The following is a 26355-nucleotide window of genomic DNA, read 5'->3' as shown; positions in this document are numbered from 1 at the left end:
ACATAATAAATCCATGAATTTTCATTTTCACTTTGTTTCCCCATCAGTTATGACAAAATATGTTTTCAATGTTCTTAGAAATGTCTGATTATGATAATATACTAATTACATATGTAGTCATCCAAAATGAAGGATGCATCAGGCGTTATGCTAATGTATGTGCTGTTGCTAATTCAAAGACGTTTTTAACCATTATTAATTACAGCATAAAATTCAGAAATACGTACTGGATCTAAATGCATTTAACTAATTAATACACACGTTTGAAGTCTTTGCCATTTGCAGTCCTGTAGCCTGATAGTCCGGTGTGTATTGCTTGGCATGTGCTAAAGCTAACTCAATGCATTTTTAACCCAGCACATCATAATGTCAAACTAAATATGTACACATACAAAACAATTTCATTCACGAAGACAAACAACACATACAAAAAACTGCCTTTTTTGACATTTTTGCCATTTGCAGTCCTGAAAGTGTATAATTCTCGAGCTGTTTGCTTGGCAGACTTGACAGCAGTGAGTCAGCTTGTGCACCGCCACATCCCGGAGGCTGTCTTCTTAGAGAGCATCGGTCAGGAGATCACATACATTCTGCCCTACGCCGGCGCCCGCAATGGCACCTTTGGCCTGCTCTTCGGAGAACTGGACTCGGCCTTGGCTGACCTCGGGTTGACCAGCTACGGCATCGCCGACACCACGCTGGAGGAGGTAAACTGAGCGTGGCATCCGCAGCCTGCCAGAGATTAGCTCAAGTGCGCACATATAGAGGGACACAGAAAGGTCACAGGAACATCTACGCTGTTTAGCTGTCTGAATAAAACTGGGTTATAAAATATAATGTAACTCCATATTCCAGGTTACTTTATAAGCTGGTGCCAAGTTTTACATGATTGAAGTAAAGCCAAGCGTATTCCACGAGACAGCATCCCCACAGTGTGTAATACTAATATATTTCTGTCCTGTAAGTAAGTAAAATAAAGTAAGTAAGTAAAACAAAATCCTATTACAACTGAAATTAAAAGTCATATCTACCCCAAAACTAAACTTCCATAACTCAAAACACTGTCAGGGACAAACACATCTTTCTGATGGTGAAGAAGTTATACTTGGCCGATAATGATGTCATTAATTATTAATTAAAAACATTTTGATGCAGAAGTTCAGGGATGTAGTGATTCAGAACTTTTGGTTTATGATTCTTTGCAAACAATTCTAAAAAACAAAACAATTTAGATAATTATTCTCATTTCTAGTAAATTGGTTTCGCAATTTACTAGAAATGAGAATAATTATCTAAATTGACTAACCTATTTGAGTTTAAGGCATTTTCTTTATTTTATAGTGGGATTGCTTTGTATCTCTTATATTTATATTCAATTTACAACGTCATCATTATAAACGGTCTGATACATAGAGCCTCTACTCAGTACTCACAAACATGTACAAAAGGAAAGCACACGACATTTATATTGTATTTTATTGCCATATTTAAGCCTCGCAGTACCACATCGTTCTACTCACACTGGACAGAATAACAACACTACTTCAGATCGTGTTGTTGTACTTCAGGACTAGCCTTAACGGACATTCTTGTTGGTCTATCCAAAAGCAGTTTGTGAAAGTTGTACATATTATACTATATTACTTCGAAAAGCTTTTCAATTTCAGCGGCTTGCATCATATGTTTGGTGCTTGTTATGGCGTTGAAGCGCTCAGACAACTTTTGAAATGAACTTCAACTAACCTGCAGTGCTTATAAATGTTAATTTTCTACTGTTCCTGTTCTAGATAATTATGCTGACATGATGCGTGCGCAGCTGTTGCGACAATGCCCTTCCTTCAGTCTCAGAGCGGGAGTCTTAGTCATGCTGTAGTTATTATTATGGATACGATCTTATTTGTGCTGTAGCTTTGAGCCATGGGCGTGTTTGGCATGCTGACCGGTGCTGGAGTCTAAAGCTGAGTGACTGTTTGCTAATGCCGCTCATGTAAGGCAGACAGATGAATCAGACACTACCAGGCCGCGGGCGATGTGAATAATTCCTTCTGAATGTCAAACTCCTGACAAGACGGCGCTTCTCTAGTCTCTTTTGAAGTCCAACAGTTTTCTAATTGAAATAACAAGATGTAATTATGTTTTAATGTGGGGTTTGGTAAATAACAGAATATTAAGGCAAAGTTTCGGTTTGCATATTCAAGTAATTAATTGTATTAAGTTGAAAAAACAATCATGCAGTTCGGCTCTATGACTATTATTTCAATTTGAATTTTGATGATTGTGTGAATGTATTCTTTGTCTTCCATTATTGGCATAAAGACATACATCAAATCGTCAGTACTATTCAATATTTAATATCCACAACAATATGTATGATTTTGATTTCATACAATCAATCATTTCAAAACAACACAGTCAAAAGGTCTTCGTAGAAGACGTTAAATATATGACTTATTCTTTTTTAAAATGTCATAAATGTTTGATTTGATAGGGACAAAGATATGTCATATTATGACATATCTTTGTCCCTATCAAATCAAATATTGATTTTACTGATAACAACTGTAATGCTGATTTATATATACTCAGTAAAACATGCTGGACATGACAGCAAAGTTGTTGATGTTTTAATTTTGTGTTTTGGTTCTCAAGATGATTTGTGTTGCCAGTTTTAATACCTAAATCATGTTGTTTTAATCCTCTGCATCCTCTCTCTAATATGAATGGTCACTTCCTGAAGCCCAGCACATGCACAATCATGAATCAGTGCTAGGGCAAACTCTGCAGCTCAGTGAGAGAATTCTGGAGTTTCTGAGCTGAACACGACCCTGTCCATAAACTGAGAAGGAGTAAGGAGAAAACTTGTATGTGTCCTGTATCTGCAGGTTAAGGCTCTGGGAAGATTCAATTGTGTTTATAACAGTAAGAGCACAGGCTACACACAGTTCCCCTAAGTAAACAGCCTTATGCTCTTTGGCATTTTTGTAAAATACAATTTGCTGTCCTACTCCTCCCAAACAAGTTTGGTTGATATTGATGTTGTGTGATATTGAAAACTACTCAGTACACATTAACAACACGTGAAACATGAAGGTCAGAGGGATGTGTTATTTTAACATATGGCCCCTATTTAATTAAAAGAAAAACCTGGGGTGGAAATTGCTTTCAGAGGGGCCAGTTGGCAGATGCTCAAGAAAAGGTTAGCATCTCAGCGGGCGATTTCAAGTAAACATAACTCAAATTATTACTAAGTGCACCGAAAATTTTGACCAGGCGAAGGGAAAAGTCAAAATACAAGTCAACATTCAGAAATATTCAGTGAATTGTAAGAATGGCTGTATACGGATGCTGGGAATGTGCCTACGCACCTTCACTCCATCGTTTGTTGATTTTTACAGATTTTTCTGAAAGTAGCTGAGGATACCGGCGTGGATGCACAAACACCAAGTGAGTTACACAATGTTGCATACTCCCGTTTTATAAGAAGCTAGAAAATAGTGCTAAACACGACTGACCTGAGATTATTGCACTTACATGAACGTTTACTACTACTTATATTTGCCTTATCTTTACTAGTCTGACAGTAATCTTGGGCGGTGCTTCAGCGATATCTATTTAACAACATTTTTTTTTATGTTGGTGAAATAAGGTCAAATGCATATTATTCAAGTTTCACAACTCTTAGAAAGGATGCATAATCGATCAAGGTGCACTATGAATAATGTGTCTGGTTATGAGGGCCCTGCCACTTATGGTCTCTATTGAAAATGAGTTAAATGTACTATGGAACATTCGAGGCAAAGCAACGATATCATCATGGAGGCAAACAGTTGGTGGGTCCTTCACCAGAAAAATCTTTAACACTACTTGAACAGCTTAACATTTGTACAAGCAGCGATTCCATTCATTTACTTTGTTCCCAGGTTCCTTGCATGAATACTTTGTGAGTCCCAGCCTTTTCGGGACACTTTTACTATGCCATGTTTTAAAGATTATACACTAATATTACTTTAGTTATACTGCTTTATAATAACCACACCTTAATTAGCATTATTGAAGCATGAACAAAGACTTAATTAATAATGAACAAGTAGTTTATTAAAACATATTCAGGCTTATTACTTAATTAAGGGGTTAGAGTTTGGAATTAGGGTATTAAAAGTGACTAAGCCTGAACCATTCTTAATCTTTGTTCATGCTTTATTAAGGCTGTTAGAAGTGTAGTTATTATAGAGTGGTTTGCCGTGTTATTTTGAGTTTCTAATGAATTCAAATTAAGATAAAGAAGGATCCTGTTGTAATATATATATACAGCCAATGTTTAGTTGGCACAAAAGATCGTTACTCAAGAGTCATTCTGTCAAAGTCTGTTTTGTGATCTGTTTTATTTCCCTTCCACTCGCTGTACAAGCACATTGTATTTGCTCACACTTTCAGGCCTTTTTTGTGGTTCCTTATTGATTGACCCTCAGCGGATGAATAACTCGTCTATAATGTCTGCTCTTTATTTCCCCTCAGTTGTAAATAACATTTGAGTTTTACCACCAAGTGCTATTGTTCACATTTGAAACACCTGGCTTTGTGCTTTTACAAGGAATAATATTGCTTCACACGGGGCAAGGAGCTATCCTTGTTGTTATTTATAACCCCAAAATGGGTCAGGCCTAAACAACATATCTTATTTGTAATTCCCAACGCAGCCAAAGAACAGCCGCCCGTACGAGACTTGAAGAGGGGCTCACGTGAATTCAAACGGAACAGCGTGGCCAGCATCCATGGCACAAGCCAGAATGGAATAACCGGCAAGTTGGCAGCTTTTATTGACCTACACCGACATGTATTTTCTATGAGCCATGTTGACTTATCGCCTTCTATGTTTTGTCTTGTTCAGGTTTAAAGGAGAACTTTTCCAATAAAGTTGAAGGTAGGTAAAGATTAATATTACAGTGGTGCCAAGGGTACTGTTCTCAGTGATAACAGGCTTTTGTAGCAGAAAAAAAACTATATTGGAAACAATCGTAGAATTATAATGGTTATACACACACACACACACACACACACACTCATACATATATACACCTCCCTCTGGGTATACATACACATATCGTATTTCCCGGAATATAAGTCACACTGGAGTATTCAGTCGCACCAGCCAAAAAATGCATGATAGAGAAGAAAAAAACATATATAAGTTGCACTGGAGTATGAAATGCGGTTGCAAGTGTGAAAATAACAAATAATATCACATATAAGTTGTTCCGGAGTATAAGTATAAGTATATAAGTATAGATATAAGTATATGTCGCACCCCGGCCAAAACTATGAAAAAAGGTTCCACTTATATTCCGAAAAATACGGTATACGACACACTGACACAATGATTCAAAATAACCAACATGATCATTGACGAATAGAAACGACTGAATCTCGATCACAATACAACTCTGCTTAAATTATTAGTTTGTTTTACGTGCTGTAAAAATATCACTCCCTCGCTGTCCTTTTAGTTTAGAGTTGGAATGGCAAGGCAACGTAAATTCTCATCTGACATTTTTAAAGCATGCAAATTCTATATGGTCCAACACAGAGAGGGGTGAAAGCACACCAGCTGACACCGTCACCATTGCTTTTACTTATGAGCAGCCATTATCTGCCTTAAACACACGTGTAAATGATGAATACGCTTCTCTTAACGTCCTCCGCAGACCTCAAGAGGCAGGCGTGCGACGGTGGGAGGGGCTCCACAGTGATTGGCGGGTGGAAACTGATCAGGAGGCAGTTCTCGGCGCTGTTCATCAAACGCTTCCACCACGCCCGCAGGAGCCGCAAGGGACTCATCGCGCAGGTAATGGCCCCCGTCTGTCACGCTGATAAATCTGAGGGCTTAGGCTACTGCCGCTCCACCGGGGATGACTGTACTATTGTACCAAATACAGGTTGGCTTTTCAAAATCAATTAATGACACGTATGATGGAGTAAGCTAATTTGAGACCTGCGGGGGAACAAGTTGTGTCATCCATCTTGGGCCAGGTCAATAGTGAGGTAGTTGTACAAAAAAAAAACATGGACAAGTTTTTAAAAATACATTGATTTTTATTATGTGAAAAACAAAATATTTCTTAAAGGTATTTACCATGATACGTTTTCAAAGTGCTTTTCAAAACTTTCACTGACCAGATTTTGGCATCATGGTAATGCTAACAACAACTAAGATGCTAACAACGCACTTCCTGGTTCATAGAGGATAAAACACTGTCATTTGATGCAGACAGACAGGAAACAGCTGTATCATTTTGACCCAAAGAGAGGAAAAAATAAAATAAAAAATCAGGTACAGCCCATTAAAGTGTCATGCTCTTTAAAATTGAAAAAATATTTTTTAGACTTACAGTACTTTATTTTCTTTTGCTTTAACACAAATTCTTTCTTTTACACCAAATCTTTTTTACACCAAAATCCCCCTCTTTCTGCATTCAAATTCCAATTCACAACTTTACACCCTCTCCAGCTCTACCTGTCTTAGACACATGTGGCGTCTCTGATGCTGTTAAATCCTGTCACCCGGTTCGTGTGATTGACGCTAGCATCGCAATCTGACACCTGTGATTAGCTTTCCTTTCACTTTAGCCACATGCTAATCATGTCTTTTCATTATCTTTGTATTAGACCTGAGCGCACAACAATTACATGGATGACATGCTGCTATTCATATGATGTTTCTATTATTTTGTTTCTCGCCAACATAATCCTGAAAGTCAAAATCAATAGATGATTATAATTGAACGAGTCAGAAACAATTCGTCTACATTGCTATTTATTCCCAAAAGTTCAGCAACGTGCTTCAAAAATGAAATAGATTTTTAGGTAAATGTCATGTTTGGTTATGACAATTGAGCTGAACCGTGGTGCCTGAGAGCATTAGTTAGAGCTATTAATAAATACTGTGCTCACATTTTAATTTTCTTGTGAAGTCAATTACTTTGTTGTTTGGGAATAGCAAGATTAGCACATTCAATTTAGTTATGTCTTTCTGATTACATCACTGATAAATTGTAAGCAATGAATCCAAACAACAACTCTTTATTTCCCCAAATGACAGTGGCTTGCAAAAGTATTCGTACCCCCTGGAACTTTTCCACATTTTTTTACATCATAACACATTATACTGGCATTTTGGTGGAAGAGGAACACAAAAGTGGGGGGGAAATTTCCAGATTTTGAAAAATAAAGATACAAAGTATTCAGGCCCCCTGAGTACATACTTTGTGGAACTGCCTTTCTCTGCAATTAAAGTTGAAAGTCTTTTGAGGTTTGTCTCTTCCAGCTTTGCACACCTACAGTCTGGCATTTTTGAAAAACAGCTCAAGCTTAGTTAGATTTGATGGAGAGAGTTTGTGAACAATAGTTTTCAGATCTTGCCATAAATTCTTGTATTTCGGTCTGGAGTTTGACTTGGCCATTCTAATGCAACAGTCTCAAGTCATTTGCAGATGACAACAAGTTTTTTCCAAGGTATTTGGCGCCATCCATCTTCCATCAACTCTAAGCAGCTTCCTTGTCCCTGCCTCACAGTATTATGCCGCACCACCATATTTATTTTTATTTAGTTTTTATTTTAATTTTTTTTGAATGTTTTGCCCCTTTGACTTAACCCCTTGACCACCAGGCAGCACTGCACTGCCATGTTTAACAGTGGGGATGGTGTGTTCAGAGTCATGAACATGTTAGTTTTACGTCACACATGGCGTTTTGCTTTTAAGCCAAATAGTGACATTTTGGTCTGATCAGCGTTACCATGAGCCTCTTGGCTGCATCTCTGATCAGAGCTCTCCTCGTACGGCCTGTGCATTTTGGTGAACTGCCATATCTCAATAGTTTTGTAGTTGTGCCATAGTCTTTCCATTTCCGGATGATGGATTGGATTGAATTGGATTGGATTATATCCTAACCCTTTTTTAAACTTCTCCACAACTTTATCCCTGACCTGTTTGGTGTGCTCACTGGACTTCATGATGCTGTTAGCTCCCCAACATTCTCTGAACAAACTTCTGTGGCCTTCACAGAACAACTGCATTTATATTGAGATTAGATTTCACACAGGTGGATTTATTACGGAATTATTATCTTTCAGCAATAACGAATGACGTGAAGTGACAAAACGTGGAAGCCACTGTAATTAATAACAGCGTCCAAGATTTTATCCCATTGACACGCCTTGCCATTTATGGTATCACGCAAAACTACTCTTCAATTTTGTGGTTAATGATCAAGTATAAAAATAATTACCTTATTACCTAAATGTATATATTATACCTTATTTGAAAGCTTGCTCTCGATTTTTGTCTGTCAACCCTTTTTTTTTACATAGTTAATGTAGATTGTAGAAACTACCCTCAATATTGTTTTTGTGCTTGTATCCAAAGCAAAAATTCAGTTTTTGACAAATCTCCCACCTCTATATGTACATAATAAGTCCAGTAAATTAATTACGTGTTTTCTAGTAAGTTGAAACTGAAATGTGTGAGAAAAAAGGCCCTCGCCTCCAGCAAAGTGTCCATTCCCCTCTTGTAATTTGCTGCAGTCCCAATCTCCATTAGTCACTGTCAATCCTGGGACGTCCCTCTTTAGCGGGACACAGAGAGGTTCTTGCCAGTACAAGGACACAGCTACTGTTCCTCTTACTCTTCTCTTTATTCATTTTGGCTCAAGGTTTTTCATCGCCGTCATGTCAACACCTCCCATTGTCAGGAGATATGATTGTTCAGCTCTGGGATGATCTATTCTACATCAATACAAGCGGTTAGGGCGAATATAAATACAATTATGGCAGGGAACATAAAAGGAGTGATTTATGGGGGAGGAAAGTTGGAGACAGGCAGGACTTTAGCAATGTCACAATGGAAAGAGAGTAAGCAGTTCTTGAAATTTTAAATGAACAAATTTAAAATGTTCTGCCTATAACCTACTTTTAAATTGGCGTAGGGTTTTATTAATAAACATGTAATCAAACACAAAAGTAAAAATACCCTTCACCAAAGTTGGTTGATTTAAAAACAGTAGGTTTGTTATGCTTTGCCGAGGCGGAACAAAACATCTTGGACTTTATCGATGAGCTGCGTGAAGTGAAAGCTGGGGTGGTTAAACTCCAGGTGGAGAACGAAAATATGAAGAGCAAGATTCTGGATTTGGAGTCCAGATCATGTAGGAACAATATTGTGGGGGTCTCAAGGGCGAGGAAGAAGGCAATACGGAGGGCTTCCTCCAGAAGGTCATTCTGGAGCTTATATCTGGCACTGGAGTTGCGGTCCTTTCCATCACTATATAACGCGCACATCACCTGGGCCAACAAAAAGAAAAGGCTGATAACCATCTGTGAGGAACTGAGGAAGAGAAAACTGAGACATGTGGTGACTTTTGAAGGTAAAAAACACATGCTCAAAACACAGAGGCAGAAGTACTCCTCAGATAAATACAGAATACAGAGAACTGAACAGCAACAAGAGATGTATCCATCAGCGTGGAGCATGTGAGTTTATGTAATGATTGCATAATAGGACAGTCAGCTGCTCAGACAGGGCAGGTCAGTCACCTGTCTGCAGTGGGACACTGCAGTGGGACACTGTAGACGCTTCACTGCGTTGAATGAGGTGTTCCAAGGAGAAGATGCACTTGTGTTACTCTTGGTTATGTTTTCCAATGCGGGTCCACGACGTCACACACATGCTGCTTCCTGCTCGGTGCTGACTCTTACATGCAACATTTTATCCAGATATGGGTGTGAATCAGCTTTAACGTAGTGTGGTTATGCCACAGCCGTAATTGATTCTAAACCCGCGGCCAATGTGTGTGAGGGGTACAGAGGCAGGCTGACCCACACCCCCGCTTCGCTCTCATATTTAGAGATGAATTAGAGAAGCTCAAAGTTAATATTAATAATAGATCATTTGTTAATTTTGTACATAGTCTGTTTATGCTTTATTAGGGCTAATACAAACATAGTTATTATAAAGTTTTACCAACTTTTTGTAAGAACAGTTGAAAAATGTATTTGATAAATTCACCATTACAGACTACAAAAAAAAAAAAATATATATATATATATATATATATATATATATATATAAAGGTTTGTTTGGGGAAACAAGTTTAATGTAATGATGAGGTGTTTGACTTTTACTCTGAATAAAACATGTCTTAATTGCGTTGCTTGTTTTGCATATAATCCTTTCCTATGCTTCTTGATCCCCTTCGAAGTCGTGAAAGCAATAAAGTCATGTATTGTTCATGGGAGCACTTTGGCTTTGTAATGACTTCTTCCTGTTTTCCTTTTTTCCTCCTCCAATAGAAGAAGTAGCAGCTGTCACCTGCAATTACTGTGAGAGAGAAACACAGGGGGAAACACTGAATGGATTGTTCTTTTTGCCTTTTCAGTCCCACAGCCACACTTTATCTTTCACTCCGAGTGCATTACTGTAGCATTTTTTTTTCAATCCGAGTTTCTTCAATTGCCCTCACAAATTGCACGCTACGCAATTAATCAAGTATGCAAACCTCCCGGAGCCTACCAATGATTAAACAAAAAAGATACCCTGTGTTCTAACAAATAATGGAAATTGCTTGGAAACAGAGTCAGACTAGGTTGGTATTTTTGTCTGGTATTAAAAATAGCACAATGGAGGACAAGGGAGTAATTACATTGAGCCCCACAATGATGACGGCATTGTCGATGTTGTTTAATCAAGCTCATAAAGCACAAAGCAAGGCCTAAACAAGTCAATGGTGCGCATATTAATGTGTGTATGTTGTGTTGATTGCATCAGATCCTTTTGTAGTGACGGCACTGAGCCTGATACAAGATGAAATATAGTCTGCTGTCATGCTCGAGCACATAAAGAAGAAGATAACTTAGACAATGAAGTGTTATTGGACTAGAAGCGAGCACCAATGGCAAGAGTTGTATATATGATCATGATTCTTCACGATTGTCCAACGTAATGGCACTATCATTTATATCTTTGGTAGCAGCTGTGATAGTACTATGCCCTGGTTTAAATCCAGACTGGTTGCTGTTTAAGATTTGATATTTGGTTAAGAAAGCATGCACCTGGTTATTTATTAGATTCCCCAAGAGTTTAGCTAGGATAATTTTGAGATTGGACGGATATCATTGAAATCATTTTTCTGGCTTCCTTTATCCAAAGAGGGAACAAAATCCATTGTAAGGTAATACTTTGAGTTTAAAAACATAAGTTAATCAATTTCCTATCAGTGGAGCTGATAGCAAAAGCAACTATAGAAATAAACATATTTAATACTTCATACTGTATTAAGGGCTTATTGGAAAATGTTTGAGCAGCATCATCAAACATATTTTCAGAGTCGAAAAAGTGCTTGTTAAATGCATCATAAATATTTGTTTTAGTTGTAAGACTAATTGAATCTTTAATAATTGAATTAGGAAAAAAAGGGGACTAGCATTTTTCCAATAAGGATTTATTTGTTTGCTGAAATTTCGCATGATTGCCCTGATTTGGTAAATGTGTTGACATAGTAAGATGCTTTGGCTTTACAAACAGTAGTAAAATATGAATTTCACTTATGACAAAACTGCTGTCAATCTGCTGCTGATGTGGCTTCTGCACAGGCGTTGTTACACTCCTGAGTTAATGCTGTGATGTCAGGAAAAAAACAGAGATTATTCTTATTTCTGATACTGTTACCATTTTAGGAGGCCTTCGGATAGAGCTGGAGCCGCAGGTGGAGATGGTGGTGGGTGCAACAGAGGAAACTCCCTCTCATACACAGATGGCGGTGATCTGCTCTCCATCCTCCTCTGTCTGGGAGGTTTAGTGCCAGGGTAAAATGAGGCTTCCCACGGCAAGGCTTCACAGCCGAGCCGAGGGTCCGAGAGGGGGCCGAAAATGGGGGAACCTCCACACAGTCCAGGAGATCAAACCTGTTTCGCAGTTCTGTTCTATATCTCCGGTGAATGAGAGCAGCGCCCTGGCCTATTGCGGGACCCAACCTCAGTCCATGGGTATGACTTGACAAGTGTAGTGCTTATCGGAGCCTTGGGCCTGGCTCCTTGCTCAAACCAGCAGTGCTTGCCTGAGTTTATTTCACCGGAAGCCGTCAAGGAAGGCATTGGTAGCGTAGTTAGCTGTGTCCACTAACTGCGCACTGGTGGCAGCAGCATGGGTCCTACCCAGGATTATATCCAGATCACGGTCGTATTGGATTTTTTTAATTCAGTTATCCGGTATTCGGGCTTGGCAACTTTTTGGCTCAGGCCTGCACAGCTGTCACAGCTGGATTTGGAGGTGAGTAATGGCATGCTAGCTTGATGTTGTCGGTCAGTGTGTAGTTTAAAACGTTAAAATCCAAATGTAATAAAACACCTTCATAGTCTGTATTGAATTTAAACTGTGTCCTTAAAAGTTTTGTGAGCTCAGTCTCTCAAGCAACCGAACACATTCTGAGCATTTCTTCCGACAAATCGTATTCACTACAGCTGTGTATTAGCATGTTGGTGCAAGGTAGCTTCCTCCCTGGTAATTCCCTATGCTACCAGTAAAACGCCTGACTGATAGTAATGTATGCTGTCAGTAGGCCCCTTAATTATGGCTTACTTTTAGGTACAACGTATTGTATAAATGGCCACTAATGATAAGCTAATTGTTACTTTTAATGTTTTATTCTTAGGTGGTTTTGCCTGCTGTGTTCGTCTTCCTGTCTCTCATCTTCTCCCTCATCCTGCCTCCGTTCAATGAATACCCCAGTCTGGAGCTGCAGCCCTGGATGTACGGCAAGCCTCAGAACACATTTTACAGGTAAGCACTGATGGCTAAAAGAATCCTGGCAACAACCGCTGCAAAAATAACTAGGCAGAAAACATAGCGCAGCCTTGTAAATTAAACATTAGATCTAATCTTTGGCTTGCTGAGGTCATCAGTTGGCGCCCGGTCCCTCGTCGTCTGCAGATTTGGCTTGTGAGAAACATAAACAGTATGTCTGAGGAACTGCAAGTCATAAAGTAGCTATTGAAAGTGCAGTTGATAGCAGTAAATATTGCACAGATCACAAAATACTTTGGTGTAAATGTGAACTGGTGCTCCTAGGGCATTGTATTAGATAACATTTTACTTGAATCAAGACCCAATAATATCAAATCCTCAATAATCCTCAATAATAACTTAGATGGCTCTGTCCATGGTGCTGAAATCCCCATTGCTGGTAACGATGTACACCAGATATCTACCCGTGATATCAAGTATTATTTTTGCTCCATTTCTCTAAATGTACTTTTGAAACAGAACTCTTTTTCAAGTATTTTTCTTGACGTTGCCACGGGCCAATTACTGCACACTGCCTTTTCTCTTGAGTGAGTTTGTTACAGTCATTTTATTCAGAGACAGGCGTGTGACTAAAAGCACTGAGCTTCTGTAACTTTGCTCTTTAGAGAAAAAGCTTTATGCACACATCATAAACCCTTATTATATTTTCAAGCCTGAATGTTTGATAATGATACATGTCATTTGGAAGACTTGATGACTTTTACTACTTAAAATTACGAAACCATTACAAATGGGAGTATTACATTTTATTAATGTAATATTAAAGTCAGCTTTTAGGCTGGTTTTATGTCATGATAGGTGCTTACCGTACTTCATTCTTGCCACGCTGTCTCCTGTTATTTTAACTGTCTCGTGCTGATGACCCACTGTGATAACTATTCATTAGTTCCACTTCATCCAGAGTATGTACACCCGTCTACACTTTGGAACCATCCAATAGTTTTATTATCTTGAATAAGGTGCTAGCCCAGCCATTGTTAATTGCAAAACAGATGGCTGCACATAATCCATTTTTACTATCACGCCACTTGAATCGCGCTCAGTGGTGGCCAAGGAAATGACCAGCTGACCTTCATGGCGACGCCTCTCAAAGAGACAATGAACAGTGAATTAATCCAAAGTGTTGGCTGTGTGCGCGCGCTGGCTCCATGCCATCTCCCTGGTCTTTTTGAAGCGCTCTGTTTTAAGTCCCTCAGTAGCCTTAAGATAAAGGGCAGAGCTGCGTGAGCTGTAATGAGAGTCAAATTAGAATGGGAAGATTGTTTAAACCTGACTCAGGCCTTAGTGGACAGTGTGCTTAGATAGTGCTTAAAGCATCACAACTAAACAGTGTTTTTTTGCAGATAACAGAATTCACCAGTACATTCAAATAATGTATCCATAGCAGTCCTTGTTTTACAGAATATGCATTAAATAAACATTAAATAAGTACATTTGAATTGAAATAAGGCAAGGATGTTGTCACCTATTTTGGTGCTGTGCTATTTTGTGCTGACATATACACTTTTACAATTAGCTCATTGTGCAAAATTACTATTACTTAAAAGGTAATTTATTTACTTCTTTTATCTATTATAAAGTTGTTCTTTTGAGTCTTGAATCTAGCTTTTGAATTGGTGGCCCAGTTTGTGTTGACAAAGTTGTTTTTGAGTAAGTTCACTTTGGTGAGTGGTGTGACCCGGCAGTCAAACTCTCCTTGAACCAATCGATGCTGTACAAGTTTTACTCCAACCTTTACCCCTTGTTGTTTCTTTTACATTGGCCTGCCAGTTCTGCTTTGTTCCATATGAAATTTTCACTTTAATTTTACAGCAACGATGGGCCGGATAATGCAGAGGTTTCTCGTGTGACGGATACTTTAGTGAACAACCCTGGCTTTGGTACTCGGTGCATGTATGGAGACCCAATACCGTAAGTATTTTAAAGCAAAATAGTGCACAATGTGTTATTGCACCTCTTAGAGTTTAGATTATAACACATATATTTTATATTAAAGGGATAGTACCCATTTTTCATTACCCATGTACAAATATATTGTCGAGGCAGTTCTTAGAGTCCAAATGAGATCGCTTTGTGCTGTCTACATCTGATTACATCTACTACACTACACTACATCTGATTTTATCACAGCCAAAACTTCACTCTGGCCTGGTAAGAAAGGTGTGAAAATCCCTTATGAACTCATCACAGTGAATAATTAGGATGCTAGGAAAGTGAAGTTTGGATGTCTAACAACCAACGGTAAAAATAAACGAAAAATAATTTACCAAATAGGTTTATTCAACACTACACCAGGTCTAAGCAAGAACTAAATCCCAACCAATGTATTCATAGCACTAATGGTTTCCACAAACGATTATATGCTCATGAAAATTGTCTGCAAATGTTGACTTGTTTCTGTTTTAATGCATTACTAATTGGTGTATCTCTCTTTAGAACTTCATCTGCAAATAAGATAACTTAGAAAACTTGAAATTAAAGTTGAATTCAGGATATAGCTACGTGTCATGGTACAAAAAAGTAAATCTTTACTTTTGTAGAATAAGTCCCATAAGAAGCCCAGCTCTCTCACTGTTCACCATTGCGCTGCATGATTTTTACAAGCCTTTTCTTGGAACAAGTTTAATCAATACACAGTAAGCTTTTCAAGGTGTCTCCTAATCAGAACACGATGAATAATGAATATCTATTTGTGTGCAATGATTGGGATGGAAAACTCCCAGCGCTAATTGAAAGTGTGCTTCTCTTTGAGTTGAGGTAGCTGGTGTTTACCTTTTGAAAACTCACACTGGGCTAATTGTTTTCCCCCAGGAACCTGCCATGTTCCCCAGGTGCCGCGGATTGGCTCACACCGCCCGTGGATCAGTCGGTCTATGACATCTTCCTCAACGGCAACTGGAGCATGGCTAATCCCTCTCCCGCGTGTCAGTGCAGCACTCCTAAACGCTCCATTATGTTACCTGACTGTCCGCCGGGAGCAGGGGGCCTTCCTCCGCCTCAGGTAAGTGCTGCGACCGGAGCCTCTGCTTTGTGACAGTGTGCGTGTGCTGCTGTTTAAGATGCACTGGGAGAATATATCATAGTGCAGTTGTGTAATCTAATAATAGATACCAATGTAGTCTTGCTATGTGGATCTCAGAAAAAAACTGTGCTGGTATGTTACTAGCCTTTACAAAGTGCCACAGTAGTAAAAAAATATTCTGCTGTAGTCATCTGGACACTGTTTTTAGAAAAGAAACCGTTTTGACTCTCATCCAAGAGTTATTCTCAATCTGCACGTTGAGTCTGGGAACTCAGATATTTATCCTACTCTGTAAATGTTGTCTTAAATGGCACATTTAAAGGTGCTTGTTACTTTTTTGGTGGACAGACCTGCTTGCCTTTTGCTTGTTATTGCTTTGTCTGGAATGTTCCACAGTGTTGCATTAAACTTGTCCATCTGGCATTTGTAAAATTAAAATGTATTGTATTGAAAAACCAAAGGGCAGGCTGGCTCTGTATAAAATACCGAGCAATATCATTCTGAACTTTCCAGGCAAGAAGCAATATGCCATAGTTGTTTCCTGCTCCTCTAAAAGAAGGAACATTCCAAGCAAAGCAATAACACCTCCATGAACAAAGAGATATATCTAGCTTTCTGATATTTACTGACAAATCTGTTATACATACATTTGATTCATTGTAAACCACAGTATTGATCCAAATAAAACCACGTATTTTTAGAAACGGGTTCATAAGCTTCCGGTTCCAAACTGATCCACACCTGCCTCTTTGCGCTACATCACTTTGAGCGTCATGGCAACAAAAGGCCGTGCTCCTGGACCCTGCTGTACTACTGCTGCTTCGCCATCTCACAGAGCAGGTGAGCAGGTTCACAGCAGGTGGTAGGTAGTAGGAAAAAATGGCTCCGTAACACACAGCTGACCCCTACGTTTATTACCTTTTTGAAGAAGGAGAAATCAAGTGAAACGCCGCTGTAAGTACAGAGTGGTCGACATGTTTAGGGGGTAGGTGAAAACGGAACTTTAGAGAGCACCGACGCCTCAAATTAAGGACAATACATATTTATAACAACAGAAACTTTACACTAGCTAATGATGAGACTATTTTTAGAAAATATACAGCATTTGTTTTTGTAAGACAGGCAATATTTTGAATGGCCTTAAATGTAATATGCTTGTAATTCTTTATTTAATAACGCCTTTTTACTTGCTGTAAATATATGCACTTTATGTTCAGCAATATCAGCTCTGCCCTTTTGTTCAAACACACTTATTCTCCCATTGCTTTTACTTGGACATTTTCTATAGTCAAGGTTTCAAAATTGCCCTTCACAAACCACTGCGTGATGTAACGATCATCTTTTATACTGTCTCGGCTGAATTGCATGGATGCGCAGTATGTGTGTCATAAAGCCAGACACTATGGGCCGGGAGTGAAAAGGAGCGAAAATAAGAAATAAATTGGTGACACAACAGTACAATAAAAATGCTTATCATCGAAGCTTTTGGCTCGCAGCCCGAACGTCCAAGTCAGCATCATTTTGATTTGAAATTGTAAAGGTACTTACTAACAAGGAATTTGCATCGCGCTGCAAAATGTAAATCAGCCTTTTGTGCTTCTTCTCTTTTGTGGAATAGCGTGCATGCTGGGCCAAAAAAAAAAAAGATTATTCCAGTGAGAAAACTCTTAACTGGTCATGGGCAGTATTTAGCGCACCCCCCATTGCTAATAAAATCCAATTTACTACTTTCTAATCCACTTTCACCTTGTCGCAACTTCAGGATTTTGTCAAGACCGACTTTTCAGGTTGTGCGCGTCTCATCTCCAGTCAATACCAATCACTCACCACTTAAGAGCCATTACTTTAACAATAGAAATGCTCAGATGCGACTATAGGGCCCGTGTTGGCGGCTTTGACCTGGGGAGAGTTCAAATAGCGTCGGATCGATGAGAAGCTTGGAGAAAGCCTGACCCCACCATCTGCTGCTTTAATGCACGGTGAAAGTCTCATTTGCAGCTAAATGCATTGTGCCAGTTGCGCCGCAATAATAAGCCTGCCACCTGCGCCTCGATGTGGTTTTACTGGAGATAGCTTTGTCTGTTTGCTCAGGTTTTGTGGCATGTGGCTGCATACTAAGTGCTTGCAATACGAGTGAGCTATACTGTTCGGGTATATGGCCGTCCTTTTCTTTCTAAACGAAGAATATATGTGCAATGGAAATGTCAGTGAGGCCATCAAAGTGAATGAAGTGATTAGCTTCTATGGGATCTCTTTACCATTGAAATGTGTTATGGGGCACAGAGATAAAACGTTTAAACATGCACTGCATACATGTTCTGGTTGGCAGTCACCTTGTAACGTAAAGTGTCTTTGAGTGTCCAACAAAGCAATATACGTTAGATGTATTATCCTGGTTATTTTTATTTGTTCAATAGTAAATGACAAAATAGGTTGTTTTTACTTATTTTTTTACTCTTATCACTTATGCTTATCACTAATGCTTAAAATAACTAACAAATGGAGTATCCAGCATCTATTTCATTACAGGTGTTTTATTGCTCAAAAACACCTTCCACTGTGACCGAGGTTGCATCCCCATAGATCTGACCTGTAACTTGGTCTGCTGGTACCACTTGCTCCTATTGGGATTAGTTTAATGCCTCACTGTAGAACATTCCAGGCAAAGCAATAACATCTCTATGGAAACAAGGAGGTAAACATATCTTCAACCAGAAAATGACAACAATATTTGACAATAAACAAGTATAGTATTAATAGTAGATCACAATATAATAAAAAACAAAATCATATTTTATAGTAAATAATATAGTAGTAGTAGTAGTAGTATACTATTTACTACTATATTGATTACTATAGTAGTAAAGGTACCAGTTTACAAGATGAGATCCATAGATGTATAGACATATGTATAATATGCACCCTTGTGTTGCCTTTATATTCTACAAAGCACAATATAAAGGCAACACTATTTTTTGCCACAGAATACAAATGTGTGCAAATGTAACACTTATGTAACACTATTGATTTGAGTCTGCCGCCACACATATTAAGACCCTATTATAATGTATTTAACATAGGGAGAGATTGAGCTGACCTTCTCTTGACATTTTAGATCACAGATGGCATGTCTTTCTTGATGCGTTCCACGGCCCCAAAGCCCTTCCACTGAATTAAGTTGTGAAAAGACACTCCAATGGGGAATCATAATCACTTGAGGCTGCCATAACTTGAACACTTTCTGTGTTTTAAATTTCCTCTGCTTTCCAATAAAGAGCCATTTTGTGATTTGAATTGAAGTATTGAAAGCGAGTTCAGCTATTGGAAAGTGAGACGGCATTATAATGACAGAGATGTTTGATAAACTATCTTACTGTGTCCTATTTAATGGTGCAAAGATTTAAGCTTTCCGTTTACTACTACGTTACAACTTTGACTTTTGACCATTCAAAAGATAAAATGTTTTGTTTTGAATTGATAATTGCTCATTTTTTATCGCCCTGAAATACATAGAGCGCTACTTTTTTCAAGTTCTTTCTAGTCTTTTTCTTGTTCTATTGAGCGCTGCACTGTTTAAGGGCAAATAAAAGGAGAGCTAAAGGGACCTTTAGACACCCGTAAACTAAATGAGAAAAATCCATCTGAATTACGATTTTTAAAGAAATTGCTGGCACTAACTTAAGTCACAGGGGACTTCAATCACTGAATTAACCATGTCTCTGTGTTAACCCTGCGACAAGTTGGCCACTGTCCAGGGTGTACCCCGCCTAAGGCCCAAAGTCACTGGGATAGGCTCCAGTCACCCGCGACCCCGAAAGGGAACAAGCGGTAGAAAATGGATGGATGGATGGATGAATTAACCATAAGCTTATTTAGTAATCAAGTCATCATTATCTGGGCTGTATACAGACTCTAAGGATGCCATGTGCTGAGAGAAGCAGTATTATGATTCAGACAGAGCTGGAATGACACAGGAAATGTGTAAAATGTTTGATGAAAAAACCTAAATTCTCATTCAAGGTGTCCTCCAGCAACATCACCACTTCATTTAAGTCAAATTTAGTCAAATATCTCATTCACTATGCCTTTTCCATTTTAATGTATAATCAATTAATCAAATAAATCATTGCCAGATTAAGGAATTGGCACAACATTTTTCACAATATCTTTATTTTCGCATTATTGGGACAATTTCCTGGCTGGGGTTTGCACTATCCAAGCCCTAGTTGTCATCCGCTTCTGTAATACGAGACATATTTGGGGGAGTCAGAACCGCTACCGTTCTAAACCAGGGCACGAAACAACATCTAAAAAGCTCATCATTTGATTTTTTCCCCCCCTTCTCTCTCGCTCTCTCTCTCTCTCCTTCCGCTCACATCTTCCTGCAAAGCGGCGCACAATGTAATGTCCCATTTCACACTCCCCACGGATCCGCGATGCCTCGTTGATCTCGCAGCGCGCTCCACGAGGCGACGGGGCCATCCGCAGCCACTTTGAAGAGGCAACTGTCCAGGTTTCATATTAGAGAATGATTGTCGAGACAGTCCGACCAAAGTGGCGCCCTTTGTGTAACCTTTTCCCTTACCTGACGACGCTCGGCCCTATCTCGTGACAGCCCTTTCAAGAGAGATCTCCCATTTGTTCAGACTCTGCTTGTGCTGCTTGCATCTTCACCGCTGCCACGCTCACGCTATTAGTTTGACCTGACCTCCTTTTTTGTTTTCGTCTTGCTGTCCACGGAACTGGCCCAATTTGAAAAGTTTTTTTTTTAAATTTTTTATGAATCGTTGCTGCTTTTAACTTCACAGTATTTAAATCTCGTTCAAAAGTTGAATGGGCTTGAATAAATTGTATGCGTGTATGAGTATGTGAACATGTTTTATTCAAATCAAGGCTTTGTATCAGTCTTACTCATTATATGATGCTAACATTAACCCTTTTCAACCAATACATCATTATCTTTATGTTGCATTTAGAATTTTATTTATTTAATTATATTACTACGTTTAGCCTGTTAGTTAATGTATTCATCTTCTGATTTCACGCAGGAATCGGTCTGTTTTCTAAGCACTGCACATACCTGCATTGTACTGATGTTAGCGCCAGAGCAGCTATAATAATGTGAATGAAGACATCTGTACTATGTTGATACACAGGACACAGAAGCACAAAGGACATTTCCATCCTTTTCATACATATGTTACAGCTTGACTTGCGGCAGAATAGGAACACAGAAACACTACAATGCAAGATTTGTTTTTGGTAACACTAGTAAATACAATGTGGTAGCTCATTTTTACTCAAGTGATTGGCCTGTTAGCTTTTTATCGAATCATTTTACTATGATTGATTCAGGTGTAGTTATTATAAAGTGGTACGGATTTTTTTATACTAGAAGTAAAATACATTGTACACAGCAAACATTAACTTAACATTCAATACATGATTTGCACCACATTAAGGTTACCGGTCATTTTGGATTTTAATTGAATTGTATGGCTTTATTTTCTGATTCTCTCATTAACATTAAGCATGATTATACAATCTTGTGCTGCACAGTCCTGTGTATAGGTGGATGCTACCGCAAAGCACCACAGCAGCTTAATAAGGTGGCTGTGCTTTGTTGACATACGACATGGAAATTAGCAATGCGGTGAGAAAACACAATATGCTTTTCCACCACTTTTTATGTAGTTTCATGAATGATTTCTCTGGTTTTACTGTTTATAATGCATTGCATATTATATACACAGTATATAAAAAGTAGCAGGACAATAAAAACACGGTTTGGTTGTAAAATTGGTAAAAAGTACAGCTTTTTGCAGCGCACACATGCTGATCCTTTTCATAATGCCCATTTAAAAAGACGGCCTTTGCTTATGCTTAGTTTCTTCCACTTGCATCATTTCTGCTGTGTATTTACAAGATCTGTATTTTGTCTCAATCTCGATGCTGTAAAAGTAAATGGAGCGTTGTCTTCCTTTGCATGGCAACAACCTTGGGGACATGAATTATTATTTTCAGTCGTTTCCGCATTGAGCGAAATTAACAAAAGAGCGGCAGCGACGTTAATGGAAACTGCACGGCTCTATGCAGCTACTCTTTTTTTACTTTCCCACACAAGGAGGAACTTTGTAGACAAACGTTTCATCATTGGCAACACTTTGAAAGATTTATTTTGCTCGGCTTGCCAGTGTCCTCACTGAATTAAGACATTTTTATATATATACGGTAATACAGCTGTCATGTAATATTAAACACTCCTCCTATACGGAATCTAAAGAGGCCTATATTTTATGATTGACTCCTGAAACATGTGAGGAAAAGTGCTACATATGCACGTATGCTATAGGAAACATTCATTTTTCATAAGTTTTTTGCATTGGGAAATTAGCAGCCCACCTACACAACTGCATTGTGGGGGGTACATTCCTTTTGACCTGAAAGCTTTTCTCCAGCTTGAATAAATCATGACAAAATGCACCACTCTTTTTCATCCCTTACCCTGGCCATCCTCACAATATGGCCTTGAGATAGAAAAGCAGAAGGAAGAGATTTTTTTTTGCGAGCGCGGCACCGCAGGAGGGACACTCGGATCATTGTTGCCATGGAAATAGCAGGCAACAGTAAACCCATTATCAATTCCCAGCTATTGACTCCCGTTTGGCGGCGATATTAACCTCCCAAGATGAATAGTGGTCCGCGCCTGTAGAGGAATTGATAGTGTCACCATGTTTACTGCATTAGCATTGATGTCTGTATCATTCCACTATAGGGCTCGCTTGTACACCGACATTATGACCACTCACATGGGGAAGGAACAATGGTGATTATCTCTCTGTTATGGCGTACATCAGGCTGCGTGGGATGAATTAGGCCTCGAATGAAAAGGTTGAAATTAGACAAGTTAATTAATCCATAAAGAGCAGATCAGTTTGCAGTTGTATATGAACTATAAAGTCTATGCATTATTTATTATTTTCTTCTTTTTGGCCATTTTATCATTATTATGTATTCACAACAACAACAGAAAAAAAGGGGGGTGGAAGAGCTGGACCATGTAGAACATAAGGCAAGTAAAGGAGAAAATGTAGAAAATAAGGGAGAACATTTTATTTTTTTTCAAGAATATACCCGTATTTTCCGGACTATAAGTCGCACCTTATACTTATATTTATACTTATATACTTATAATCCGGAGCGACTTATATGTGATAGTATTTGTTATTTTCACACTTGTAACCACATTTCATTCTCCAGTGCAACTTAAATATGTTTTTTTCTTCTCTATTGTGCATTTTTTGGCTGGTGCGACTTATACTCCGGTGCGACTTATAATCCGAAAATACGGTATATTAATAATTTATTTTTTAAATTTGTCAATTTTTAAGTTGAGTCCTGAGGGTTATTTTTTCCCATCGTGTGTATGTCTGTTATGATATTTTTCCTGTCCTTAATTGTCGGAATGGTTCTAGTTATACATTTTTTTTGTGAGGGTCTTCTTCCCAGATGCCACGAGTATGTTCCTAAGATAGCCACCCTCTGTGTCCATGGTGGGGGGGTTTGAGTCCAAAATTGAGTGGAATGGTAGTGTCAAAAGTCTACGCATTCTGTATAAAACTCTGCCCCTATACAACAAATAGGTTAAAATATTAAAACGATAGAAACATCTTCTATATTGTTGTGTTTTCCCCCATTTATATTGTAAAAGCAGGACGTTGTGACAAAAATGAGACCACTGCACACTGTCTGCATGCAATAAGTGCTCCGATTGGCTGCGCTTGGGTGGTCCTCCCCAGTTTCACATCACCTGCTGAAAAAGCTGTTCAAAAACTGTGCACACGCCTAAAATGGATGTGTGTTGATATTAATGATGTGTCTGTGAGAGCGAGGAACTGGACATATTGAACCTCCGACTTCCTCCTTTTGCGGTTCAAAAATCAGATACTCCACCTTTAATTTGTTGACAGCTTGGGACTGTGTAACCCAGGGTAAAATCAGTCCCAGTAATTTATACAGCTCATTTCTAAACTTCACAGGCTGTTATCAGTCCTTACATAAATCAAGTGACCTGTTTGGAGAGGAAATATTGTGGGAGAGAAGTTGGAAGCAACAGCTGTAAAGGTCAGTTCACTGAGACAAACATTGTGATTAGTGTAGGGAAGCGTGGCGTAACCCAGGGCTTTGTTTTGTTATTGCGTATCATTTGCACTTCAAAAATATGGCAGCAAATCTACTTGCATCATTATTGTCCTCTGTTATTGTCATACTGGCCTGTTCAATGTAATACCACATTTATAATAACATACTTACAACTTCTCTATGAAGCAATTCTGGGGTGTTCAGATTGGGTATACTTGTCTCTGTATTTGACCCATCCTTCAATTTCGCCTGTTCAACCTTTTAGAAACCGCCCAGGGACTCATTTAAATATTTTGAACTATTGGTCAGAGTACTTAGCTGGACGATTAGTCTTTTGTGCTTGTAGAGAACATGCAACCTCTGCACACTAGATGGATGTATAGACGTTTAAATAGATGCTTTATTGTCCAAGGATTAAACTGTATTTATGTATTTATTAACTTTTATTTAACCAGGTAGACTGCTTTTGCACGACTTAACAAATCAAATGTTCTCATACATTATAAAAGAGTACATCAGAATCCTCAGAGCATCATCTGTCTAAACAGACTTTTTGCAAGCAGACAGAAGTTGATTTAAAGAACGACGCACAACCAGTGCTGTTTTATTCACTTCTCCGCTGCGCCCTCATTGAGATTCCCAGCGTCGAATCAGCAGCCCTGACAGATTATTGCTGTCTTATGTTATCATTTATTCATGCGAGTCAATGAAATGATAATGAATGTGTAAACCTTAAGTTGGAGAACATTTTTCTCCTCCCTGAGTTTGTCTCTGCATCGGAGCCACAAAACCCAACCAAAAAGCTAACGTATCTTCTCCCTGCTCCACTCTTTAAAGTTCCCCCGAATTCTCACATCCTTTTTGTCATTACACAACCTGTCCACAAGCGTCCTCTCGAGGCACCATGATGGAAAAACACAAAAGGTAAGGGCTAGTGAAGTGTGGAGAATAGATTAAGGGCACTGCTTGTATCTAAACACAACAGAAGGCTTCAGGTTGAAGGCAGTCGTTGAATCCAGATATATGTGGCATAGCTGCTCATTACGGGCTGCACAGTAGTTAGAGCTGTTTTAATTGTGGTACACAGCTGTTGATTGGTTACCCGCTGGGGTTACACAACATATTGTCAGTGCATCCCAACCACATTTTAAACATGGGGGACAAGGACAATCTAATACATGGTGAGCTACTCAACGGAAATTGAAAATTGCTTATATGAATACAATCTATTGCGGTGATGTAATTACTTTAAATCTATTTAACTTATTTGATATCATTGTAGAAAAAGCTTCAGTTGTAGTCATATGGACATTGTTAGAAAAAGAGACCAAGAGTCATTCTCAAATGTGAATCTAGTCTGAGAACTCAGATACTTATCCTGGAGCTAAGCCCCGCCCACCGGGCAGAACCCTGACAACAGCCTGTCCTGTTTTTGTTTACTCTCAGAGTTTCACCTGAAACCAATATTCTTTGTTTATCCTAACAGCCCAGTAATGGGCCATAGAAATCCTATTGTTACCTGGCTGCAGCTCCATCAACACTGAGTACCTGATTAGCATCAGAATGGTCAGGGCTGATGCCGCCCCATGGCTTCAAAATGCTGCTGTATCCTAGTTCTCAGACTAGGTCCACAGATTGAGAATGACTCTTGGACGAAAAACTGTGTTTGGATGATTACAGCAGTTTTTTCCTACAATGGAACACTTCTGGACGGATGAGGGATTACAACGACTTATTTTACAACACACTTTAAATAACCTCATTAACACATGAACGACGACTTCTTTGTAAAGAACAAATACTTTATGAATACTAAGCCTGAATCATGTTTAATAAACTATTTGTTTATTATTTAAATCTTAATTTACGTTTTATTAAGGCTAATTAAGATGTACTCCATGTCCTCTCTTCGCTCTCATCCCCATTTCACATCAGGCTGTCCTGTCTAATAAAGCCTAAAGGCCAAAACATCCTTTTAAAAAAGAAAAAAGAAAATAGTATATTTGATACTGACACATGTTTGTCATTTCTTTATTTTTCAGAAACCCGAAAACAACAAATGCCAAATAACTATTTGGCATTGCTTTATATTTCTCAATCAAAGGGTGCAATTTGGCATTTTTGCAACTTCACCCACAAGACAGTAGGGGAACCAATATGAATATTTTCAGTTATTGATTTGCTTGGAGTGTTCAACAGTATTGCATGGAACCTGTTTATCTAATGAAGGCTAGCACGTTACAGGGACAGAGGAGAGTTTAATGCCACACTGTGAAAGATTCCACAAAATGTAATAACATCTCCTTGGAGACAAATAGGTGGCGTACTCCAGCCAGAAAT

The 26355-nt window shown here is 38.7% G+C and overlaps 1 protein-coding gene across 1 annotated transcript in view; it reads left to right on the top strand.

Moving 5' to 3' along the window:
• LOC140371373 (phospholipid-transporting ATPase ABCA1-like) overlaps positions 1 to 26355 on the top strand; it is a 207165-nt gene that overhangs the window by 78560 nt on the left and 102250 nt on the right. The window contains exons 23-30 of the mRNA XM_072458485.1: positions 505 to 707; positions 3396 to 3444; positions 4698 to 4799; positions 4889 to 4921; positions 5703 to 5842; positions 12700 to 12827; positions 14664 to 14762; positions 15663 to 15852. Coding sequence (XP_072314586.1) covers positions 505 to 707; positions 3396 to 3444; positions 4698 to 4799; positions 4889 to 4921; positions 5703 to 5842; positions 12700 to 12827; positions 14664 to 14762; positions 15663 to 15852 — 944 coding nt within the window. The remainder of the gene's footprint in view (positions 1 to 504; positions 708 to 3395; positions 3445 to 4697; positions 4800 to 4888; positions 4922 to 5702; positions 5843 to 12699; positions 12828 to 14663; positions 14763 to 15662; positions 15853 to 26355) is intronic.

This window comes from Eucyclogobius newberryi, unplaced genomic scaffold (assembly GCF_026437365.1).
Source record: "Eucyclogobius newberryi isolate DKJ021-1_F unplaced genomic scaffold, fEucNew1.0.hap1 SCAF_22, whole genome shotgun sequence".
In the NCBI taxonomy this organism is placed as follows: Eukaryota; Metazoa; Chordata; class Actinopteri; order Gobiiformes; family Gobiidae; genus Eucyclogobius; species Eucyclogobius newberryi.
The sequence above is the reverse complement of the archived record's forward strand: the minus strand, read 5'-3'. Positions and strand labels throughout refer to the sequence as shown.